Source organism: Lates calcarifer, linkage group LG8 (assembly GCF_001640805.2).
Source record: "Lates calcarifer isolate ASB-BC8 linkage group LG8, TLL_Latcal_v3, whole genome shotgun sequence".
In the NCBI taxonomy this organism is placed as follows: domain Eukaryota; kingdom Metazoa; phylum Chordata; class Actinopteri; family Centropomidae; genus Lates; species Lates calcarifer.
In genome coordinates, this window is record NC_066840.1 from 20307715 (window position 1) to 20329224 (window position 21510).

A 21510-nucleotide genomic window follows, 5' to 3' on the forward strand; every position below is an offset into this window, starting at 1 on the left:
TCAATATTGACAGCTGTAGTCTAGTTTATTATGCTGATATACATTTGCTGCAGTGCTGAGAAGTGCATTTCTTTACTACGCATTCCCTATCTTAACAAGTGTGAATTGATTGATCTGGATACAGTCATCACTGTTTTGTCTATATGCAACAAGGTCAGCCCTGTCAGACATGACCTGTTTGCACTTAAAAGGTCACGGCAGGTGTTTGTCTTTGACATGAGGATTTCAAAATGAAGCATTTGTGATGCAAGAAAGATTTTTACCTGACAGTTACTGACTAAGCAAACATTTCTGATATATTGCTGCTACTTCCTTTGTAACAATATCCAGTACCTACTACAGTTTCTCTCAGTTGACCCTGAGTAGAGTGATTTTCTTTATACATTGTCGCCACCTGCTGGAACAAAGACAGTCTAGCCTCAAATGTAAAACGGTAAGAACGGGGCAACAAAATGATCATGACAAATGTGTTCTAAATTTCATTTTGTCTGACCATTCTTGGTGAAATCCAGTTGAAGTCATCCTGATTCTATAATTTTCACATTCTTATGTCTTGTGATTTGTGTGTATGTCCTGGCTGTAATAATGTCTGTGTGGTAGGCATGTAAACAGCAATAGCAACTTGATTTATTGGCATTTTCATAAACATGGTGTCCAGACAAAAAAATTCAGTCTTTTGCTCACACGGTGTTATGTGTTCTCCTCCTGACCACAGAGCAAATATTAGACCTAAACTCTGGCTAAGCATAGGATTCATATGAGCGTTTACTGTCCCACTGATGTCCCTACAAGGTTTCTAAACCTTTTAGAAACATTGTAGGGATAAGATTATCTTTATAAGAATATAAGAGGAAGAGTGAATACTTACTGGTTCACATGAGAATGGTCACTTTTAAATTAGGGCTACAGGACAGTTGACAGGAGGTTGTAGTCAGTTGTGAGGATTTAATGTTTCCATAAGTTACATTTATGTTGTAGAAATGGAAGCATTCAAGGAAAGCATATTTCAGGCTTTAAATTGGTGTACTCAGAATGTTGCCTTCAACTGCCCCTCGGGAGACAAAACTACCAAGGGAGCTGCAGGTCTGGGACTTTCCCTCCTCCATGTTGCACCCATAGATTCTGGCTCATGTATCTATGGCCAATGTGTGCATTAGACCCCCTCCCCTTTTGATTTAAATCTGCCCAAATCCTTGCAAACTAGTGTTACTCTGTCCTGCTCAAGAGCTGAGGGGACCAAATACTGACCTGAAGGATCAGAGCAAAGCCTTTGAGTGGGTAGCTAATTCCCTCTTTAGCTCTCATCAGCTGTCCTCCGGGCTGGGATGGAGACGTGAGCGATAAAGCAAAGCTAGCCCCATCTGGCAGAAAGATACAAAATTAGCTAATAGAGATAGAATTACAATAGCGTAGTTACTTGTGTAAGTTTTATGTACTATTTAAAAACACTTGCTTGTCCATCATCTTGCATTCCTTTATCTTTTTTTTTACTCAAAATTACATCAACTTCATTATCAGATTTACTATCTTTCATTAAATAACTTTTTTTTGACTTTTCTTCCTGTATCTGTGATAACCCACTGACACATTTAACTCCTCACCCATTTCTTTCATTTCATTTTTAAAGTATTAAATATCTGAGGCCAAAGCTGCATACTTAGAGGTCTCCAGCCTGTGAACAGTGAGTGTAGAAACAGATTTAAAATGACTAATTTGCCACCAGACTAGAAAATGTTCACTTGTTTACAAGCAAATCAGTGGTTGTATCAGTTACAGTAGTATCTAGTAGTACAGTAACATCAGTTGGCTTGGTACACTAGCAAATGAGTAGCTTACAATATAAAAAAGAAAAAACAACAGATTTTTCTTCAGGTGTTGCTTTGGATAAGATTAGGAGTAAAGCAACAGAATATCCTACTTCCTAGTTTTCTGAATAAACCTTCTCCTTTTAAATATAGTCACCTACTTCTTTTTTATTACCAATTTTTTGTTGAATTATGATGAGCAAGACATTGATAGAGTCCTGCAAGGTTATAATGTTGACATTGCTGTTTTTGTGTTTCTCTTATTTAGCTCATTAATATAAATGGGGTAGATGACATAGAAACACTTGTCAGCGTAACACAATACAGTTCGACAGCACCACAAACTGCAGCCTCCAAAATGATCATACAGCTGAATCAACACCTCTCTAAAAGACTTTCAACAAAAACTGAACATTATAACCTTCATGAAGGTAAGAATTATTGCAGGACTTTTGTATTACACTGCATTGGATTTACCTAGGTGTACCTAATAAATTGGCAGCTGGGTTTATATTAATGATAACATTTAAAACAATGCTGCTTCTAAAAATGAAACAAAACTAAGACCCCTGAGGCCTCTTTTACTTACAGTGTCAGTGACTCTATTGCCCCTGTTGCCCCCATTGAGGAATAATACAAGGTAAATTGACACTGGGCCCAATTTCATCTTTACTTGAAGGCTGATCTGCTGGTGTTTAGAGTGGCGCCCTAACCTATCTGTTAGCTCTAATGGAGGCCAATATATAGATAAGTGTGTCTTGCCAGGAAAATCAATATCGATGTGGCCCCTGATGGTTTTTGAGTGAAAGTGCTTTGTTTTCTGCCATTGCCTCGAAACAGAGAGGCTGTGGGTCCTTCTATTAACAATTCCCAGTCAGCCTTGAGACAGAGTTGCAGACAGAGACAGAGATAGAAATAGACAGATGGGCCGATGGTGGAGGAGGGTGGTAGCATTGGTACCAACATCACTAGAGCGTTAGATTTGGTGGAGGATAGAAAAGCATCATCAGTGGAGCATGGCCATGAGCTTTGAAGAAGTGTGATGGGGTGTAACGAGACAGAGATGGTCTATGAATGGCCAAAATAATCTTTCAATTATAGCAAAGATAATGTCATTAGAAGAGCGTATTTTGCAAAGAAAAGTGGGAGGTAAAGAGGGGCAAAAGTAAATTGAGGCAGATGGTGAATATATTGCAGTTTTTAACACAGCCCATTTTCTGTAAGTATAGTTTTATTGATGGAAATAAAAACAAGCTTTATCTTGCAGTTTTCTAATCCCAGTTATAGTACATATGTCCTGGAAAAAAAATTCTGAATGTTGCTTGTGCTCTCCAAATAAATATTGGCTGTTTCTGTTTCGGGGATATAAAAACTCATACTGTAAAGAAATCAGAATGATACCTTCCCTTCCTAAACCAAATAGTCCAGTTCAGTTCAGCAACCCATTTCAGTTTACCCTCATCTTATTTCTACAAGCATAGATCAAAGTATGACTCAAGGTAAACATGGTTCTTTTGTATAAACTAAATATAGCCTAAACTTTGCTGATAGTATCACAGTCCTCAGGTTAGTATAGTAATGCACTGGCATTATAATTGCTATGCTTGACTAAATATTACCATGGTAATGTTCGCCATTTATATTGTTTACAAGTCATTTTGTCAATTTGAGTTGATTGGTAAGATCCACCAACATATCTTAAAAATTGGGTTATCACTGAGCCACACTGCACCTGACAAAACTGCTCCTTGAAGGTCAAAATACAATATGCTGAAAGGAAAATCTGTCATAAAATTACTACATAAGATACATAACAAATAGGGAAAAGGTAAGTAATTTGTAAGTAATTTCTAAACAAAAACAAATTGTGTCCCTTTATAACACAAGCAAGCAGTTACTGTTCATCTGTTGCTCTCCTACAACCAACTTAACCCAAGGAAATTTGAGAAGGCTGTTATTCAGTGATAGGGGAAATACATAAAACTAATTCAAAACACCCTGTGGAGTCCAATGTTTTAGTAGTCAACCGCATCCTGAGCAAAGCAAATGCTTGTGACTAAAACATGCAAAACACAGAGACGTGTACTAAGTTGATGGGGTTGAAGGCAAAGAGAAATTGATTTGTTTTAGTCAGAAAATCCGTGACTATGACTATTTTCAAAACCAAGCAGTGGAAGTAGTTTTTCATTTTCAGTATTCACTTGTTTATCTGTGTGTGTATGTGTGGTTTTAGCAAACATGACTTTTTACAACACATGATAATATATATGTACTCTACAAGTTTGTAGGAAAGACATACTGTACATATGTATACATAGCAAGTATTTTGTTGTTACAGCTACAATATCACATAAGTTAGTATAATGAAGAGTATCAGTCCAAATGCTGTATTTTTGAAAGTGGTTTAGAATATGATATTTTATTATTAAACGTATTTATGTGAAATAATTAAGAATCAGGGGGTTGTTGTACTCCTCCTGGTGTTGTTACACCATTGTGCCACTTCCAGAATACACTTGATTATAGCTCATATTCATCATATTTGGGTTAGGGACACTATATTGGTAATCTGCAGTTTCATTTTATTTTGAGAGAGCACTCATTGCTGTGGTGTGTTTTGCAATGCACTGTAGTCTGTGTTAACTGTAGTTTCCTTTTTTGCTACTAAATACCTGTGTTTACAAGAGGTTACATGCACTAGACTGGCCAAAACTTTGTTTTTCTACAATTTAGATCAATAAACTTGAATTTATGTTTGATCAAAAATGCCACAAATCACTTTTATAGGCAACGGCTCCAGTGGCACTTCTCTTCCATTTCAAGCATATTAGATTTTTGGAATGAAACTCTTCATATGCAGTTTGTACATCAGCCACATGTTACAGTAGGTGTGCGTTTAACTGTACAGTGGTGTCAATGTCTTCACTGAGCTAGGAAGCAGGTGACTCCGGGTTGGTAGTCTGGGAAAGTGGTGTTGGCTTGAAAGTTGTACAGGAATATGGGCTTGATGATGACGGACTTGATTGGACAGTGGGTCTGGTGATCTCCATGGCAACAGCCGACACCATGGAACACTCATACCCTCTGTTGTGTTGGGAAAGTGTTTCTGAATCCTCAGACACATGGTTGTCACCTGATGACAAAAAACACCACAACTGTGATTTAGGAGCTGGTAGAAAAATAAACGTAAAAACTTTTTCACAGTGTAGTTGCAGACTTACTTAAAGGAATAATATTAATGTCATTATCAGGTACCTGTCTCTGAAGAGCATGATGGACAGACAGCTCTCCTGGGACAGCCCATGGCAGGGATGACTTTTTCTTCCACACCATTTTCTACCAGCATGTAGAACTGCAGATTTATACAGTAATTCATTAAATGTTTTGATAATTGACCAATAATTGCAGTCATTTTTCAAGCAAAAGCAAACATGAAACAATGCCACATTCTCTGATTCCAGGCTCTCAAATGTGATAATTTCCTGATTTTCTTTGTCTTATCTCATTGTAAATTAAAGACTTCTAGGTATTTGTATTGCGTTTAGTCGGATTTAACTTAATCTGAATTTGCAGTGATTGATGGATTGATTTGGAAATTTGTGCATTTAACTCATATTGTGCACATGTTATGCATAAGACAGGAACCACAGGGAAAACCTGACTGTTGATCAAGACACATTAATCTCTGATTTACTGGGTGACTTCATTCACTCAAACACGTATTTATGACAGAGCCTGGTGATGATGGTCTTACCCTGAGGCACACTGGTGGTGGTGTTTTCTGACATGCTCTCGTCCGTCACGCTGGTCTCACTCACATTATCCACTGAGGGCTGCTTGTGGAAGAATTTTCTTGTTCTGTATAGACAGTAATATCATCCAAACCGTGTTTTAATTAATTTATAATTCCCCCAAGTCCTGTGACTCACTCAACACATAATTTTACATGCAGATATTAAAAGACCTGCATATCATTGACATTATTATTATCATTATCATGTCAAACAGGTGGTGCCCTTGCAAAACATTATGCATTCAAATTGATCATGGTAGGAAATGTGAAAATACTAATAAAATAAAATAAAATAAAAAGAAAATATTTGTTTTGTACGAGCTTTTAACTGTGTTTTGTACCACTGCACCCCAGCAAGTGTACAGCTCTGACTACAGCAGATGCAACACTATAGAGGTTTCAGTTTCTTAGCTTTCAGTGTGTTTGATCTCTTTAACATACTTGTTGACCGCAGAGGATAAATCTAGATTCAGTGATGTACAAGCCCAAGGGCCATGTGTGGATGTACACATTTGCTATATTTGTTTCAGTTTAAAAAGCCAGAGCTTGAGAAACAGGTTGTGGTTTTTTTTTCTTCTCACATCGCTGTGTTGACTGGATGATTGTGTGTGTTGCAGAGGAAACTAAAGCACCAAACTCAGAAACCGCACAAGTGCACTTGCAGTCAAGTGCGGAAGGCAATTTGAGACAGAGCTATTGGTGGCTGTGTAGCGTTTCCACTGGGGTCATACCTCACCGGCTCCATTTTGTAGCAGAGAAATGACCTATTTTTATGTGTAATTGCTGTAGAACAAGCTAAACCAAGCATGTAATTGAAAGCGTGCCACTTCCACAGGGGAACCAAGACTGCAAACGTTAGGATGTAGTACGTGGAGGGGAGGGGTTTTGCTTTGTGAGTCAAAAGAGTGGAGAATGCCAGCAGCCTTGTCCATAAGCCAGCGAAACAACCGTAAAACAAATCAGCTACTTAGAGACAGCTCAGGTGGAAATAAAAGGGAGGAGGGGCAGCAGTGTGGAGTTTACGTATGCTCCTCACTCAGCTAACCAGGGCTGCATGCTGCCATTCGTTCCACATGTGATCTGCTCCCTGACCTCCAGCTGTCCTGCTGAGACACCTACATTACATGGATCATGCCACCATAGGTTTGATAGACACCTCTAAATGCTGTCAGCTCATTCATTGTTGAAGCAGCTCCTCCCTGGCTATCTGTGCTGCCCTGTGTTTCCAGTGTCCAGGAGACTAAACACCAGGCAGCTTATATTATACACCATGACTGCAGTGCATACACCAGCACACACTGTGACATACTGTGTGTGTGGATATACATAACAGCACATCCCCAAGATTTTGTTTGGACTGTGATTCTCAATTATAATTTTGATAAAACCCATATAAATGGATTTCTTTTGGGTGCTTTAGTGTCTCACTGTGTTGAAACAAGGTTAGTTTTTCATTTCTGTGTATTCCTATTTTTTAGGGATAACCAAGTTACCTTATGTGGAAAGTAATTAGGAGCAAATAGTGAAAATGTTCCTAAAGGCTGAAATTATCTATTTTTCTTCTTTCCTCCATTTTTACATTATAGTGTTGTATGCTTTGGTTCTCATGTGCCACTTCTTATCCTCCTGTTCTCTCACCCATAGCAGTAGGTGACACAGGCAGCAATGGAGAGCAGGGAGATGAGCACCACCATGCAGGCTGCAATGACCACATTTCTCCTCTTCTCTTCCTCGGCCTGCTGAAGCTCCCACCACTCCAAGTCACTGAATTGACAGCGCTCCCCCATGTAGCCCGATACACAACTGAAACAGGTTCAACAAAGACACAGGTTAAAATTACACATTTTTTTTTACACTTCTTTCCTAATTTTTCAGGTGTGTCAGCTTTTTCTTTCTTTTAATGATCAGAATCTATTCTTGAGTAATTAGGTGCAACTTTTCATCTAAATAACTGCACTTATTGGAGTCCATAGGTTTCTGCCACAAAACCGTAAAAGTACGTTACAAACAATATGTTGTAAACAATATCATAATGAGCAGTAGTGGATAATGTTACATGTCAATTTAATAGTCAAACGATAACTAGTACACCCTACCATTAAAACTGTATATAATTAGATAATTCAACATTACATTAAAAAATATTGCCTTTCACCAGATTGAATATATTCTTTTTTTTAAACATATATAGTTTTGTGTTGCATATCTGTTCTAAATATGAAAAGGTCAAATTTAGAATCCCCTGTACTGTAGCCACTTTATGATGCAGTGACTTTAATCATGGAACAATAGTGACACCTATTGTCAGCTGTTATAAATAACATCAGAGATGGAGAGTTCACGTTGAATCTCATTCCAAACTGAGGCGTGACGTGACATGCTGTTTGAAAGTGAAAATATATAGCAAAGTGTGCTTTAGTATTCCCCTGGTTACAGTTTTAGTGACTTGATACTTTAAAGTGTAAATGGACATTATGACTTCCCGTCACAGGTCAAATAGAGGGTCTGCACAACAACATTTATTTACTTGCAAGCGTAAGATTCCATTTCAGGAAAGTAGAAACAGACACCCTCATACAGACAGTAGGACTCATGGGTAGAGGGGCAACTCTCCACTGAGTTACTGTTGTGGTGGCGAGTGGTGACTGTCAGCAGGGCTACCAGTCGTCACCCATGTTGAAGTGGTCTCCAACTCTTGAGACAAAGGATTAGGGATATAAAGTGATTAGATTAGACAAAGATACAGTATGGCAGTTCTGTGTATCTTCAGTCATTGTCTGCTGTTTTAAATACTGTATTTCATCTACTATAACAAGGGATTATTTCACACTCCAAATGTGAGAATTATAGACGCTGGGGATGTACTGACGTAAGCCTTACTTTCCTGAATTTGAGCCTAATGTCTCACCACTATAAATAGTACATGTGACAATCAGTAGCAAGAGTAAATACAGTTATCCTGGTTCCAGTGTCTGCCTTTGTCTCTGTAATAATCTAAATGAAAAAAAAACAAATACAAAGCAAAAAAAAAAAAAAGTCTTTCAAAATTATATTTGCAATAAATATTCAAGACACACCTTGACATGTTTGGCCATTGCTCTGGTATCCAGCCTGGCACTTGCAGAGATACTTTCCCAAGGTATTTTGGCATTCTGTGTTTTTCTTACAATTGTGTGTTCCCAGTTGACACTCATCAATATCTAAAACAAAGGGAGAAAAATGATTGGTAACCTTTAATAACCCAAAACTTTTACCATTTTCAAAGTTGACAAATTCTTCAAATCTTTTTAGAGAAAATATTGTCAAACAAAGAGGATTGACTCAATATGATTTCTCTGTAATTAGGCCTGCACTTCTCTGTTACACTGGTGAAAATATTGTTTTATTCATCACCTTAGTTGACAGAGAATGACCTTTGACTGCTGCCTGCTGTTCAGCAGACCCAGCAAACACATAAACTAATTACTGGAATGAATTACTGGAAGACTTAGCTGTTCTTATTAATGTTTATCTTAAATATGACATTGCCTTTGCTTCCAGAACAGTGCTGCCTCTGAGAAATGTTTTTACATCCAAAACTTAATTCCGCTCCATTCCCAGCACAGTTGCCTATGCTAAAATTTAGCCCACAGTTTAAACCCCTGCTACACAGAGTGAGATAAAAGGGTGTCTGTACCAAATGTAATCCCATAGGCTTTCTTCAGGATATGTGACTTCATCCCGCCAATACACATTTGTAGTGCAGAAGAAGAAATACTCACCCACACATAGCTGTCCATCACCTATAAAACCTTCCAGACATGAACAGGTAGGGCTGCCCGAATGAAGCAGGCACTGTGCATTCACATCACAGCGGAGTGAGTAACACTCATTCTGGTCTGACAGAGAAGGGAACATTTGGAAACATATGTATGTATAAACACATAACATTTGGTTAGAGTGAGATATGGAATGATAAGCTCTACAAATCATCTGGTTTTTTAAAGGTGCACTGTTACCTGAGACCATCTTGTCTGTGAAAAGAGCTGGCTCAGTGCCTTTGAGAGTTGTTAAATCAGGAGATTCATTGTCTCCAGATTCTGTATAAACAATATAAAGTTAACATTAATATTTATCATTATTTAGTTTTACTTCATAGTTCACAAGTGTGAACCAGGACAGCATAAAATAAATCACCTGCTGTTCCATTTGTAGCATCAGCAGGCAAGCAGCTTTTTCCATCAGCTGATAGTATGTACTGTGACAGACAGGAGCAGTGGGCGAATCCCAGTTTGCTTTCACACACCTGTGGACAGCCTCCATTGAGATGAAGGCAAACATCTGCCCCTGAAGATAAAAATGCAAAATGACACTGAGAATCCCAGTAAATGTTACAAATTGGTGGATTCTCTGACTTTTTCTTTTGTCCTTGGCCTGTACATACAGTATACTGTATTCAAGCACGTATCTAAAATACTCCACAACTCAAATTGTTGTCTCTCTGTACCTGGTTTAGCGAGGGGATGAACCACCACAATGGATGCTGGTTGGACCATGTTGCCATGGATATGTTGCAGTTTATTCCCAGTCCGCTTGTGTACGCTCCTCAGTTGTTGGTGCTCCCGATCAGAGATCCAGAGGCTGTCTTCAAACACTGCAAGGTCAAAAGGTCGACCTGGACCAATCAGAACAGAGAAGAACTGAGTTGACTAGGAGACCAGGTGAGAGTTACAGACAGTTAAATTTGGTCATCAGGTGAATGAAGGAATAACTTGGAGAACTTTTGTTACAAATGTTGTGTGTATTTATGAGGACTGCCACTGAGATTATATTATTGATTATTTGGAAGTTTCAAGAAGATGCATGTGATAAACATTTTGATGGCTTTCTGAACAAGGTAGTCTGGTTGTCCTCAGCACACTAATGAGTCATAGTTCAATGAGGCTCAGGTGGTTTATGGGCTTAATTAATAACATAAACTACTACTACTACTGTCTAGTATTACAATACTGTAATGATGTAATGATGTTTTCTAGTACAGTGCACCTCTCCATGTTTGCATGTGCATGTTTTAAACAAGCCTCACCTACTTGGTTCTCTAACAGGATCCGTCGGTCTGAGCCATCCAAGGCAGCAGTCTCTACCAGACCCCTCTGCTGGTCGCACCAGAACAGACGATCCTCTGTGAAATCGATGGCCAGGCCGCTAGGTGACACAAGGTTAGTGCTTGCAATGACAGAACGGGCTTTCCCTTCCAAAGAAGCGCTTTCCACCACAGGCTGGGCACCTATATCAGTCCAGAACAACTTCCTCAAAACAATAAAAACAAGTATATTAGGTGTATATATATATTCCATAGACATTCTAATTTGACAAGAAATGTATTAAATTGTGTGTATGTGTGTATATATATATATATATATATATATATATAAATAAATATAAATATAAAATATGTGTGTGTGTGTGTGTGTGTGTGTACATATAGATATATAGGTATATAAAACATGCCCTAGAATGTGTGTGTAAGTATATAAAAAAGTTTTTATTTTTCTCACTTTGAAGTTACTATAAATAAATGTGGGGGTACTCAGGTACTCAAGAGGTTAAAAGTCCAGAAAGATGGTTACAAAAATATACTGCTTCCACGTACGGTTACAGGCATACTCACTTTGCCAGAGGATGAACCGCGATTCCTCTTGGTTTTTCCAGCCCTTTACTTACAATAGTTTCTCTGTTAAGTCCAACCAAGGTACTGCAGTCAATAGCTGACTGGCTGGAGCACAAACATATACAGAGTTGTGAAATAGAAAACAAAAGTCATGTCAGTTTTGTTTATGTTTGGCAACATGACAGCTACAGCTACCTGAAAATACTACAACCTCTTTCCCACAAAAAATGACTTTCAAATGTCCCACAGGATCTGGTTGACTGAAAATTCAGTAAATGGATCTTTTCATTAAGAATCACTAGAATTCACTCATGCACACACCACAAACCTTTTATCAGTCCAGTACATCCTGCGGTGGACCCAATCAATCGCCAGTCCCTCTGGAGAGTTCAGATCCTCAGAGACAACAATGTCTCTGGACCCACCATTCAAATCAATTCGCTCAATTGTCTTCCTGCTTGTACTAGCAAAGTACACCTTCAAAATAAATACAAAAAATGTTATACTGTTATACTATATAAAATGGACAAATAGTAAAACATGTAAATAATTGTCCAAACAGAAGAGACCAGAAACTACCATACCCTAAAGTAAAGATTATATGACTCTTCCTCATTCAACACTGGGGCACCCATATGCCATCAAATTTCAGTATCTGTCCACTAGGTGTCACTGGATATCTTCAGTAAAATGTGAATCTGGTCTCCCTTAAGTCTGTTACTCTGTAGGATTCATGAGTGATGGGTCCTCAGTATATAGTACACCAGCACATACTCATACTCTACAACAACTGCAACTGAAATCTGAAACAAAATGGTGATAAAATATCAAAGGTATTACATTGTTCTGGACCGGGTCATAGTCCAAAGCTATGATTGTTCCTCTTGGCTCTTCCACCAGGGTTTGATCCTCAGTGCCGTCAGGATTAATTCTTCGTACATCTACTAAATTAGCAACTAGCAGATAGGGTGGTGGTCCTGAAAAATACCAATGCAGTGTTTTTATGATCAGATATCATGTAACATAGGAGATGTTAACCCACTTATAATTTGTGTTTGCCTCACTTTTTCTGTGTAATTTAAAGAGTGTGTTTGTGGAAGCAGAAAATAAACAGCGAGATTTTGACAGGTAGGTAGTGTGTTTATCTGTGTGGGCTTAAGTGCCCCAGCTTTTCTGCTTTGCCCTGGTATGACTCACCAGTAGCAATGCAGCGCTTGCCATCCTGATGGAGCTGGTAGCCAGACAGGCAACCACACTGCCACCTACTAGGGGTGACAGGAGTACAGAGCTGACTGCAACCCCCTGTGTCTGCAGATGAGCAACCTGCAACAGGCAAAAACAGTAATACATACATAAACCATTGTTCTCTGCAAATGCTCCATTTTCTAACAAATTAATGTTATGTTTTTTTATTTATTTATTTTTTTTTAACAAAATAAATATATACATTTTTAAATATTAGGTAGATTTCAGTTTCAGAATAAAGGGCCAATAAACTCTAATATGATTCATACCAGTACAGGATTGTCCATCCTCCTGTAGTATAGATCCTTCAGGGCACACACAGACGTAGCCCTCATCTGTTGTCAGACATCCCTGGCCACACTCCGTCATATTGCCTTCACATGGTATGATCTCTGATTTGAGAAAGAAAATGTCTTGTATAGTTATTTTCCATTGTAACTACAATAGTAAAAATCTGGTAAATTAAGTCTAAGCGAGTTAAACTCGTAGAAACAGATCAAAGGCTAAAAGAAGTTAAAGAAAGACAATTATACAACCGTTCATTAAGGGCCATATTAACAAGATCAAAGTGACTGTTACTTGGTCAAGAATTTTCCAGGTTATTTTTGGGCCCAGCAGGTAGTAGACTCTAAAAGAGCCAGATGGACAACAAGCTTCTTACTCCCTGCTCTGGTAAAATCCCTTTATGAAGTCAGCCCTAATCCTATCAAAAAAGGTGAAAGTGTGATGAGAATGCAGTCAAAGCCCACTCAGTGAGGGTGATATAATGTTGAGTCACATGAGTGTGGTATCTCCTGTACCTGTGAATATGGGCCTGGTATACACAGACAGTTTACAATATATAGATATGAATATAATGTGAAATAGTCACACGACCTGTCGGTGTGTCTCTGACTGTGGACTTCTTCCTACTGGTAGCGGGTAACATTATTGCTTCAAAACATTGTTTTAACACTAATAAAAAAATATGTGCAAATATGCGGGAAGAAAGGTACTAATGAAAGAATGAAAGACAACATTAGAAAAAAAATCTTATCTTACACTGAAAATTTACATGAAAAACTGCTGTTCTTTTAAGTGTATAAATTTTTCTACATTTTTTTTCTACATTTGTTTTTATTGAGTCAAAAACAAAAGATATAAGCAGTGCCGCTATATCCCCCTCCATGTAATCTCTGCTGTCTAGTCCATTGTCTAGTCTGCCGCTTGGTTGCATGTTTGTTTTCTTATGGACCTTGGCAAAGGTTGTCTGCTAAACAGCTTAGACAGACAAAGCTGCTGACCAGATATGTTCCCTATTGCAAATGTCACCTCGTAATCTAATCTCATTGTGTCTGTGAACCTTTCTTGTTCTCTTGGCCTCATAGCTATGAGATTAGAAGAGAAGAGATTAGGATGTGTCCATAATGTCTTTTAATATGTTATGAAGTTAATCACTGTGCAGACACTTTAGTGGCAAAGTGGACAGAAACCCCCCAAAACTGTTTTTAGCACACCAGCATTAAATGGGAAAAAAAAAAAAAAATCAGGAATGCTATGGAGCACTGATGAAGATAAGATGGAATGATTGTTGGCATTTTTTTTAAATTTGTATTTGGCATTAGTGAACGAATAACACAATAATAAAAATCAATCACTGAACAGAAACAGATTTTATACTTCTAAAAATCCTTGGCAAAATCAGTTGATTTTGTATACATTCCCTCATGACTGCAGTGCATATGTTTGTGCCAAAGTATTAGATTGTCTGAGGCATCTGTTTATTTAAAAGCAATCTGTTGTCACGCAGGCAGACAACAGACCTGCATTATGGCAGAGAGGGATGACCAGACACACACATAAATGGATTAGTCAAATTATTAAAAAGTTTTCAAACAACATATGTTTTAGTAGAGCTCCTGACAATATTCATAGCTAGTAATTATTTTGTCTAATTTTGACACTTTTTTGCCAGATTTAACAATTATGCATCTTAATTAACTACTATTCAAATTGTATTAGAGGCTATCAAACTGATACATAGATTTGATCCTAAAAATGCAGAAGTTGTTGTTGTTGAAATAACTTTTACTAGCTTAAAAGTAACATCCTTGTTTTCATCTATTTTACACAACCTCTCAGTCTAACCACTGCTAGGCGTTTAGGAGTGTGACAAAGTGTCAGTGTTTTGACCCAAGTCACCTAACACACAACTGGCAGCTCACAGAAGTGTAGTCTGTCTGGTTGTCTGTGACCCAGCCTTTTTATTGGCTCAGCGGGGTCAAGGTAGTTTCTGAGGGACAAATGCCACTCTTCATGGCACTGTAGCAACAGCACCAAAAAAAGGAGGAGGATGTAGTACAAAAACCAGAGCTAGGTTTGATATACTGACCAAAACAAAATGCAAGTGTTGCCACTTTTTTTTAAATACAGCCAAAATGTTTCTCATCCTTTTCTTATTCCACTGAACACAGATTCTACTTGGTGCATTTTCAATCTTTAAAAAAACAGAAAATGCATGATGTCTGCAGTTTGTCACCATTTACCTTTTCAGTCAACAGGTAGCAGCTAGTTCTATGTCTTTGAAGGAATTAGAATATAACATGATAGAAGACAATATAGTAGGAGTTATATATATGGTCAACATAATTACATTAATAGCAAATATGTTTCCACTCTACCTTGACATGTCTTCCTGTCTGGTAGAAGGGCGTATCCTTTAGGACAGGTACAGAAATAGGATCCTGGGATGTTTTCACAGCCAAGAGAGCAGCCATGGTTCCAATGAGCGCATTCATTTACATCTGTGGCGCATACAGACAAATATAGTGACCTGTATAATTTTTTTATGAATGTTTTCTATTGAAATTTGTGAGATTCATGTCAACTTTTTCTACAAGTTTTTAAGTCCTAAACTGACTGTAACTAAAATATATCTTGTGATTATTTGCTTATAATTCCTTGTTTTAAATGCAAAAGTACCAACCTTCACAATAAGTGCCTTGCTTATTGAGAGCAAAGCCCTCACTGCACTGACAAACCCCTTGCTCGGCTACATTGGAGCACACATTCACACAGTTTCCACTCTGTTTGTCACAACCTGTTTGAAAGGGTCAACGAAAATATATTAATAAAACATTGTAATTTGGATCCTATCTATTAAGATAAAAATGAGACTCTGCAGAGCAATTTAAATGTCAAAGTTCAGCTGCAACCTGGGAATGGTGATAAGGAGTCTGCCTGCGGCTGGTTGAGGGGATGTACCACCTTGATATCAGTTGGGGGTTTTGCCATTCGTTTAATGTTAACATCCAGTGGCTCTCCACCTGTGTACTTGTTTACTTGTTTTATAACCCGAGATGCAGCATCAGTGTAGTATATGTGCTCCAGAAAAACTGATATCCCCAGTGACTGAGACCTAACAAAAACAAAACAGAAAAACGTTGGAACATTAATAGAAATAATTATAATGCCTTGAATGTTGGCATCTTTGGCACTTATTGAAATGTTTGTCTGCACTGGGAGGAGTCATTGCATCATTTCTGAGTTCAGACTTCACAATATTAGCCTGTAGTAACAGTAACAAAAGTAAAAGGACAGCATTCTCACTGAAGTGGCTGATCTATGAAGTGCAGGGCGTTCCCGTTGTAATCACAAGAGGCAATGGCGCTTTCTCCTTGCAGACCAAACTGAACCCAGAACAGCCTTTTGGCCTCTCGGTCAATCGACAGCGCTTTCAGCTGCTCCGCTATCTTGATAAGTGTAGTTTTCATCTGTCCTGTTGCATCAGACCTTTGGATACTCCTAGTCATTCCACCAGACAGCCAAAAAAGGAACCTGTAAAGGTATGTTTGGAACTGAGAAAGAGTATTTTGTAATTTCTCCATAGTTTTTCTAAAGTTACTCCCTCCCTTTGTGTCTCTCTCTGTTACAGAGTAGTGCCATTTAAATTAAATGCTTCTGCTAATGTCCCTGTTTGGCCACAAATGCTAATCAGCAGCCTCATAGACGTTTTGCCTAATGGTCATATTTAGGAAATGTCAGAAGGAAATGCCCTACAGATACATGAAAATATGTTAAAGTAATTTAAAACATGCTCTCAGCATTTTATTATCATGGAGAAATATTCTGAAATGTTAATCCAAATCCCTCACTGCCAGTATTGCTTTTGCATATCCTCTGTCTTTGACTTGAGAGATTGATGTGGTATGTCAGAGTCAGTCTGGCATTTTGCACCTTTGTGCAAGCCATGCTTGATGGAGGGAGATGAAACATTTATACAGTAGTAACACAAACAAAATGTGAATATAAACTGAGTGAGGAGCTGCATGGGAATTATAAATCCAGTATGATTCGACCTGTCCTTCAACTTGCCTAAAAAAACCTCCGTCCTGACAAACATAAATGTGTAAGGCAGAATTGATTACCTGTTAATGGGGTCAACAACTACAGAGCTTGGTTGGGTCAGGTGTCTTAAAAGAGTTCTCTCATTTTTCCCATTTAAATCCATTCTCTTGATTTTTCCCTTTTCTTGACTCGTCCAGTATACACTGTTCCAAATCCAGTCCACTGCAAGGCCCGAAATATGCCTGTCAGATGAGTACAGTTTCTGGAAAACAAACATTCAAAGTGTTGTAGCTCAAACCCCAGACCAATACATAATCTGTAGAAAAATAAACTAAACAATACATTTGAGTTTTGATAATTTCTTGAAGAATCTCTTATAGAATCTTACAAATCCTACAGATTAATTTATACTGATCCCTAACTGCTATATAGTTACTATACACTGCTGCTGTACCCTTACTATGTTACTATAGATGGCTAATCATTAAGATGCATTTCATACAAGGTACTGGAATCCATTTCCATGACTTATGTTCCTTACAACTTTGGAGCTGTTACATAATCACCTGTTTGTGAGCTCCTCTCAGTGTTGCTTTGTAGATGACCCCAGTGTGTTTGTCAGCCCAGTAAACCCCCTCCTCTCTGAAATGAAAGTCGAGTAGGATAGAGCTTCCCACACCAGCCACCAGCCTTCTCTGGTTCTTCCCATCAAGGTCGAGCCGATGAATGGCTTTACCATGGCCAAATATCAGGAAGGGCTGTGAAGCTTAACAAAATCAAACATCACACATATCTTTTGTGAATCCTTTGAATTTAATTCTAAAGGCCCTAAAACATAATACAGATCATTCCTAAGCTCTATTAGAGGACTGAGGTTTTAACATAGTTTGTAATTTGGAAATTTGTCTTCAACTTGCAAAATAATTTTGTCATCCAAGCAATGCTTCTCTGTGTTAATAGGGTTCTTTTTCCAGCCATATTTTACTTTACAGCTGTACATTAACATATTTGGATTGCAGCTTGAATTGTGGGGAATTGTGCTTGTTTTCCATTTAACAAAATGAATACCAGGGGCAGGTAGGTAACTATGGCAGTGTTTAACATTATAATAGCTGCTTCTTCCGCCTTTGTGTCACTCTGCAGTTGTCGTTAAATTTGTCAAATTATTGAATACAGACCCATGGCTGTAATGGGGGTGAAGTTCAAGGCAGACAAAACGTCATCCCTTAGCAACAAGTAGCTTCTGTGTTATCCTTTGACTCTCCAACAATATTCTGCTATGAATTAAGTTAAAAGCTCGAGCAGTTACTCTCATTTTCCTTAAAAGTTTGTGTGGCAAATAAAACATAAGAATATTGAATTTCTTGGGCAGCTTTGAGCATCAAGAATATGGAGTATTTTTCAATGTTTTTTTTTTAAAAATAGGAGTGCATGTTCGATCTAACATGTCCTTTGTAGAAAACAATTTCATGATACAAATATGTAGCTTGCTCTGACACAATAACACTTTGACAAACTGGGCTATTACGTCAAATCTGTGTTCACTCTCTGAATTGCTATTGATAGAAGATGATCTGGTCTGTCATGGTCATGTGCAACCATGGATACTGCTCTTAACTCTGTGGAATGAAGAAAAACAATGAGCAACACCAGACAAACAACATAATGCAGTGTCTGGCCTGAGATCCCTAAGATGGCCACTGGTGCTGAGTTGCTAGGAGACATCGTGATGAATCATTGATTGACAAGTTTACAGGGTAGTCAACATGATTCTTGACCTAGTAGCTCAGTTCAGTGGATGCTGTTTGGAAAATTGGTACTGTAAAACCAACATTTTCCATTTTACAGTAGTTATTAGGATGACACAGCAAAGAAACACAAAACAGAATACTTCTAATGCATGGGTAGGCAATCAATATGGACAACGATTTCCTATTTTACATCACAGTAAAGTTTTGTAGGGTAGTTTGAGCGGTCATTTTGGCTGTTATGAGACAAAATGTGTAATAAACATTTCTGCATATTTAAAAGAACATAGAATACATCTCGTTCTTCTAACTACAAATGAATTCTCATTTTAGTTAATAGAAAAAACACACAATATATCTCTGTTGCTCTATATAGTTACATATGCCACTGTAGAAGATTATATCCATATGATGAATACATGGGAGGAAAATGTTTAGATTCTATATCCAGATATGTAGAGTAATGTTAGTGAATGCAGCATACGGTAGTTGGCTTCTTAATTACTTGCACAACCTTTGGGGTGTGGTTCATTGTAGTTCTAGTGATTAGAGGTATAACTGCAATCTTGTAACAGCATGGTGCAAACTGGAAAAGGGGCTTGATTGAGATAAATAAATTTTCATTAGGAGGAACAGAGTAAAAGGGGGAAAATGCCCCCGGATGTTTTGTTATCGCATATTTGGTGTGTTGAAATAGCTATCTTTGCTGTTGCAGTCACACTATGTGCTGCTTCAGGCTGCTAGAATGTATTTTTATTTTTTTTTTTACATTTCTTGTTCATTGTAAGACTGGCTTTAGGTATGTACCTGCTGAAATGGAAACCAACTTCGAGGGTTATGTCCTTTAGTTGACCATGACCTTTGACCTGTCTGTGGGGGTCACTGAGTAATGACAAGAGTTAATGTTTTGTTTGGATAAAGCTAAACTCTGCCCATCTGTTACTACACTGACCATTCCTACAAGGAAATAACCTTTTGGCCATCAGCAGCCACCATCTGTAAGCTTCAACTGACGTCCCTGTGCCATCCCACAAAAAACTTGGGCTCAGTCTGAGATACACCCACTCAGCACATGCGAGCTTACTGTACCTTTGGTACAGTGCATTATATTGTCTGTTTGGCCAAGTTCACTTTGCCACACATACTGTAGAGTGGCTATCTTTTACCTTCTGTTACTGAGATAGGGTACTTTTTGTGTGAGCAACTTGCTGTGTGTTTCTTTACATGGCAGAATATTTATCACTGAGCACTAGCCCAAGGCAGAATAGCAGTTATATCAGTAGCTGTAATAGTGGCCATTAAAATTTAAACTTCTTTCTTAAGCACAATGATTCTGCAAGAGACTGTACAGACTCCTGACACACATTGTTTGAGGACCAGAGATCTCCATATACAGTAGAGTATCCAGTAGTCTACAGTAATTTCAGCATCACTTCTGTCAGTACTGTGAATTGGGTTTATCAGTCTGGACAGAAGAGGTGTCAAACTCACCCACACAGCTGCTGTTTCTCCCCGCTCTTGATAGGCGTTCATCCCAGCATGCTGTTCCGAGGGCCAAGGCTCCTGAGCTTTGCACCATAAAATAGATCAGCGCTGCTGTGATCGTTGCAGCCAACATAATCCTACGCCTTGTCCCTGCCTTGGGAGCTGCACTTGTTCACTTTTTCTCAGGCATTCCCACTGTCAGAGCTGGTGCACAAAAATTCCCCAAAATGAAGCAACATTTGCTTGTAGACTGTTGGCATCCTTGTCCTAGGCTTCAACCTAGAGAGACAGTGGAGCTTTACATACCAGGAGATGTCACACTTAGAGAGAGATGCAAAACCCCAGTGAAGGATGGAGGACTCAGAATAAAAAGGGTAATACTGCTATTGCAGTGTTCGACCAAAAGAAAAAAAAAAAAAAAAAAGCGCATGTGGGATCCTGCTCACTCCCCACTTTGGCCCCCAGGGTGCCAGTCTGTTTTGGAAGCAAAGATTGAAATTCCTGACACCCCCGTGGTAAATTTTGCACATGCTAGTCCAGCATTGGAGCAAGATCGTCTTTAAGCTTCAGTCAGCGTCTCAAGCAGAATGTGGAATATGCAAGAAATGGGGTTGGGCTGAAGAAAGGTCCCACATAATAACAAATCTTACCCTCACCCCACCCCCTGACCCATGTCTTTTCTGAATGTGGATGGATGTGTCTGTTTTAGACAGAGTTTTTGTGTCTGGGAGAGAGAGGGGGAGATGAACATTTCACGTGAGGCTATTTAGCTGAAATCATTTTTTATTTATTCACTGGGTAACAAAAATGACTTTCAAACTATAACACCATTCATAAATGATCCACACTTACAGTACAAGTATAATTTACACATGCCACGCACACAATAGACACTCTGTTTTGTGTCATGCCTGTGAATGAGAAGCCAGTGTGTCAGACTGTCTCCTGTTGATGCTCATTTGGCTCCCAGAGGGAATCGGTAAAATGAGTAATTTATAGCGAACGGAGCAGGAGTAGAGCCGATTATCCCTTAATTGTTTGTCCTCTTTTTACCCAGGAGAACAGCTAACAGAAGGAACCAAAACCTCTATTCATACCCTCCATGACTAGGATATTGTCAGCGACAACGTCACCAGTAAGCTTGTAGAGGAGAAGTAGAAGATTTACACGGCTGAGAAAGATGCCTTGTCTCCTGACTAATGTTAGCAGTCTGAAGGGCACTGACCTTTTCCCACGGTTTCACCCCTGAGATAACAATGAAGATGTTAATGTCCATAACTTCACTTCAGGTGACTGTTGCACTGAATGACAATCACACATGAGTTTGAATCATCAGATAAAGTGCATATCCAGGATACAGTGAGTATGAATGCTGCAGACGTATTAAATGCTACTTCATGTCGTTGCTCATGTAAGACAAATAGTTCTAGCTGGGTGAGTCACTTTGAAGCAGCTACA

At 38.5% G+C, this 21510-nt stretch overlaps 1 protein-coding gene across 1 annotated transcript; it reads right to left on the reverse strand.

The window, feature by feature from the left end:
- Positions 1 to 3001: 3001 nt before the first annotated feature.
- egf (epidermal growth factor) lies at positions 3002 to 20185 on the reverse strand. The gene is given in 24 exon segments (XM_051072612.1): positions 3002 to 4938; positions 5061 to 5157; positions 5570 to 5663; positions 7237 to 7401; positions 8126 to 8244; positions 8246 to 8292; positions 8676 to 8798; positions 9360 to 9476; positions 9597 to 9677; positions 9775 to 9924; positions 10085 to 10252; positions 10664 to 10887; positions 11249 to 11353; positions 11577 to 11725; positions 12089 to 12225; positions 12431 to 12571; positions 12763 to 12885; positions 15154 to 15276; positions 15459 to 15572; positions 15688 to 15890; positions 16082 to 16309; positions 16900 to 17081; positions 17386 to 17585; positions 20059 to 20185. Coding segments are annotated over 24 exon segments (3420 nt in total). The 3' UTR covers positions 3002 to 4735.
- Positions 20186 to 21510: the final 1325 nt, after the last annotated feature.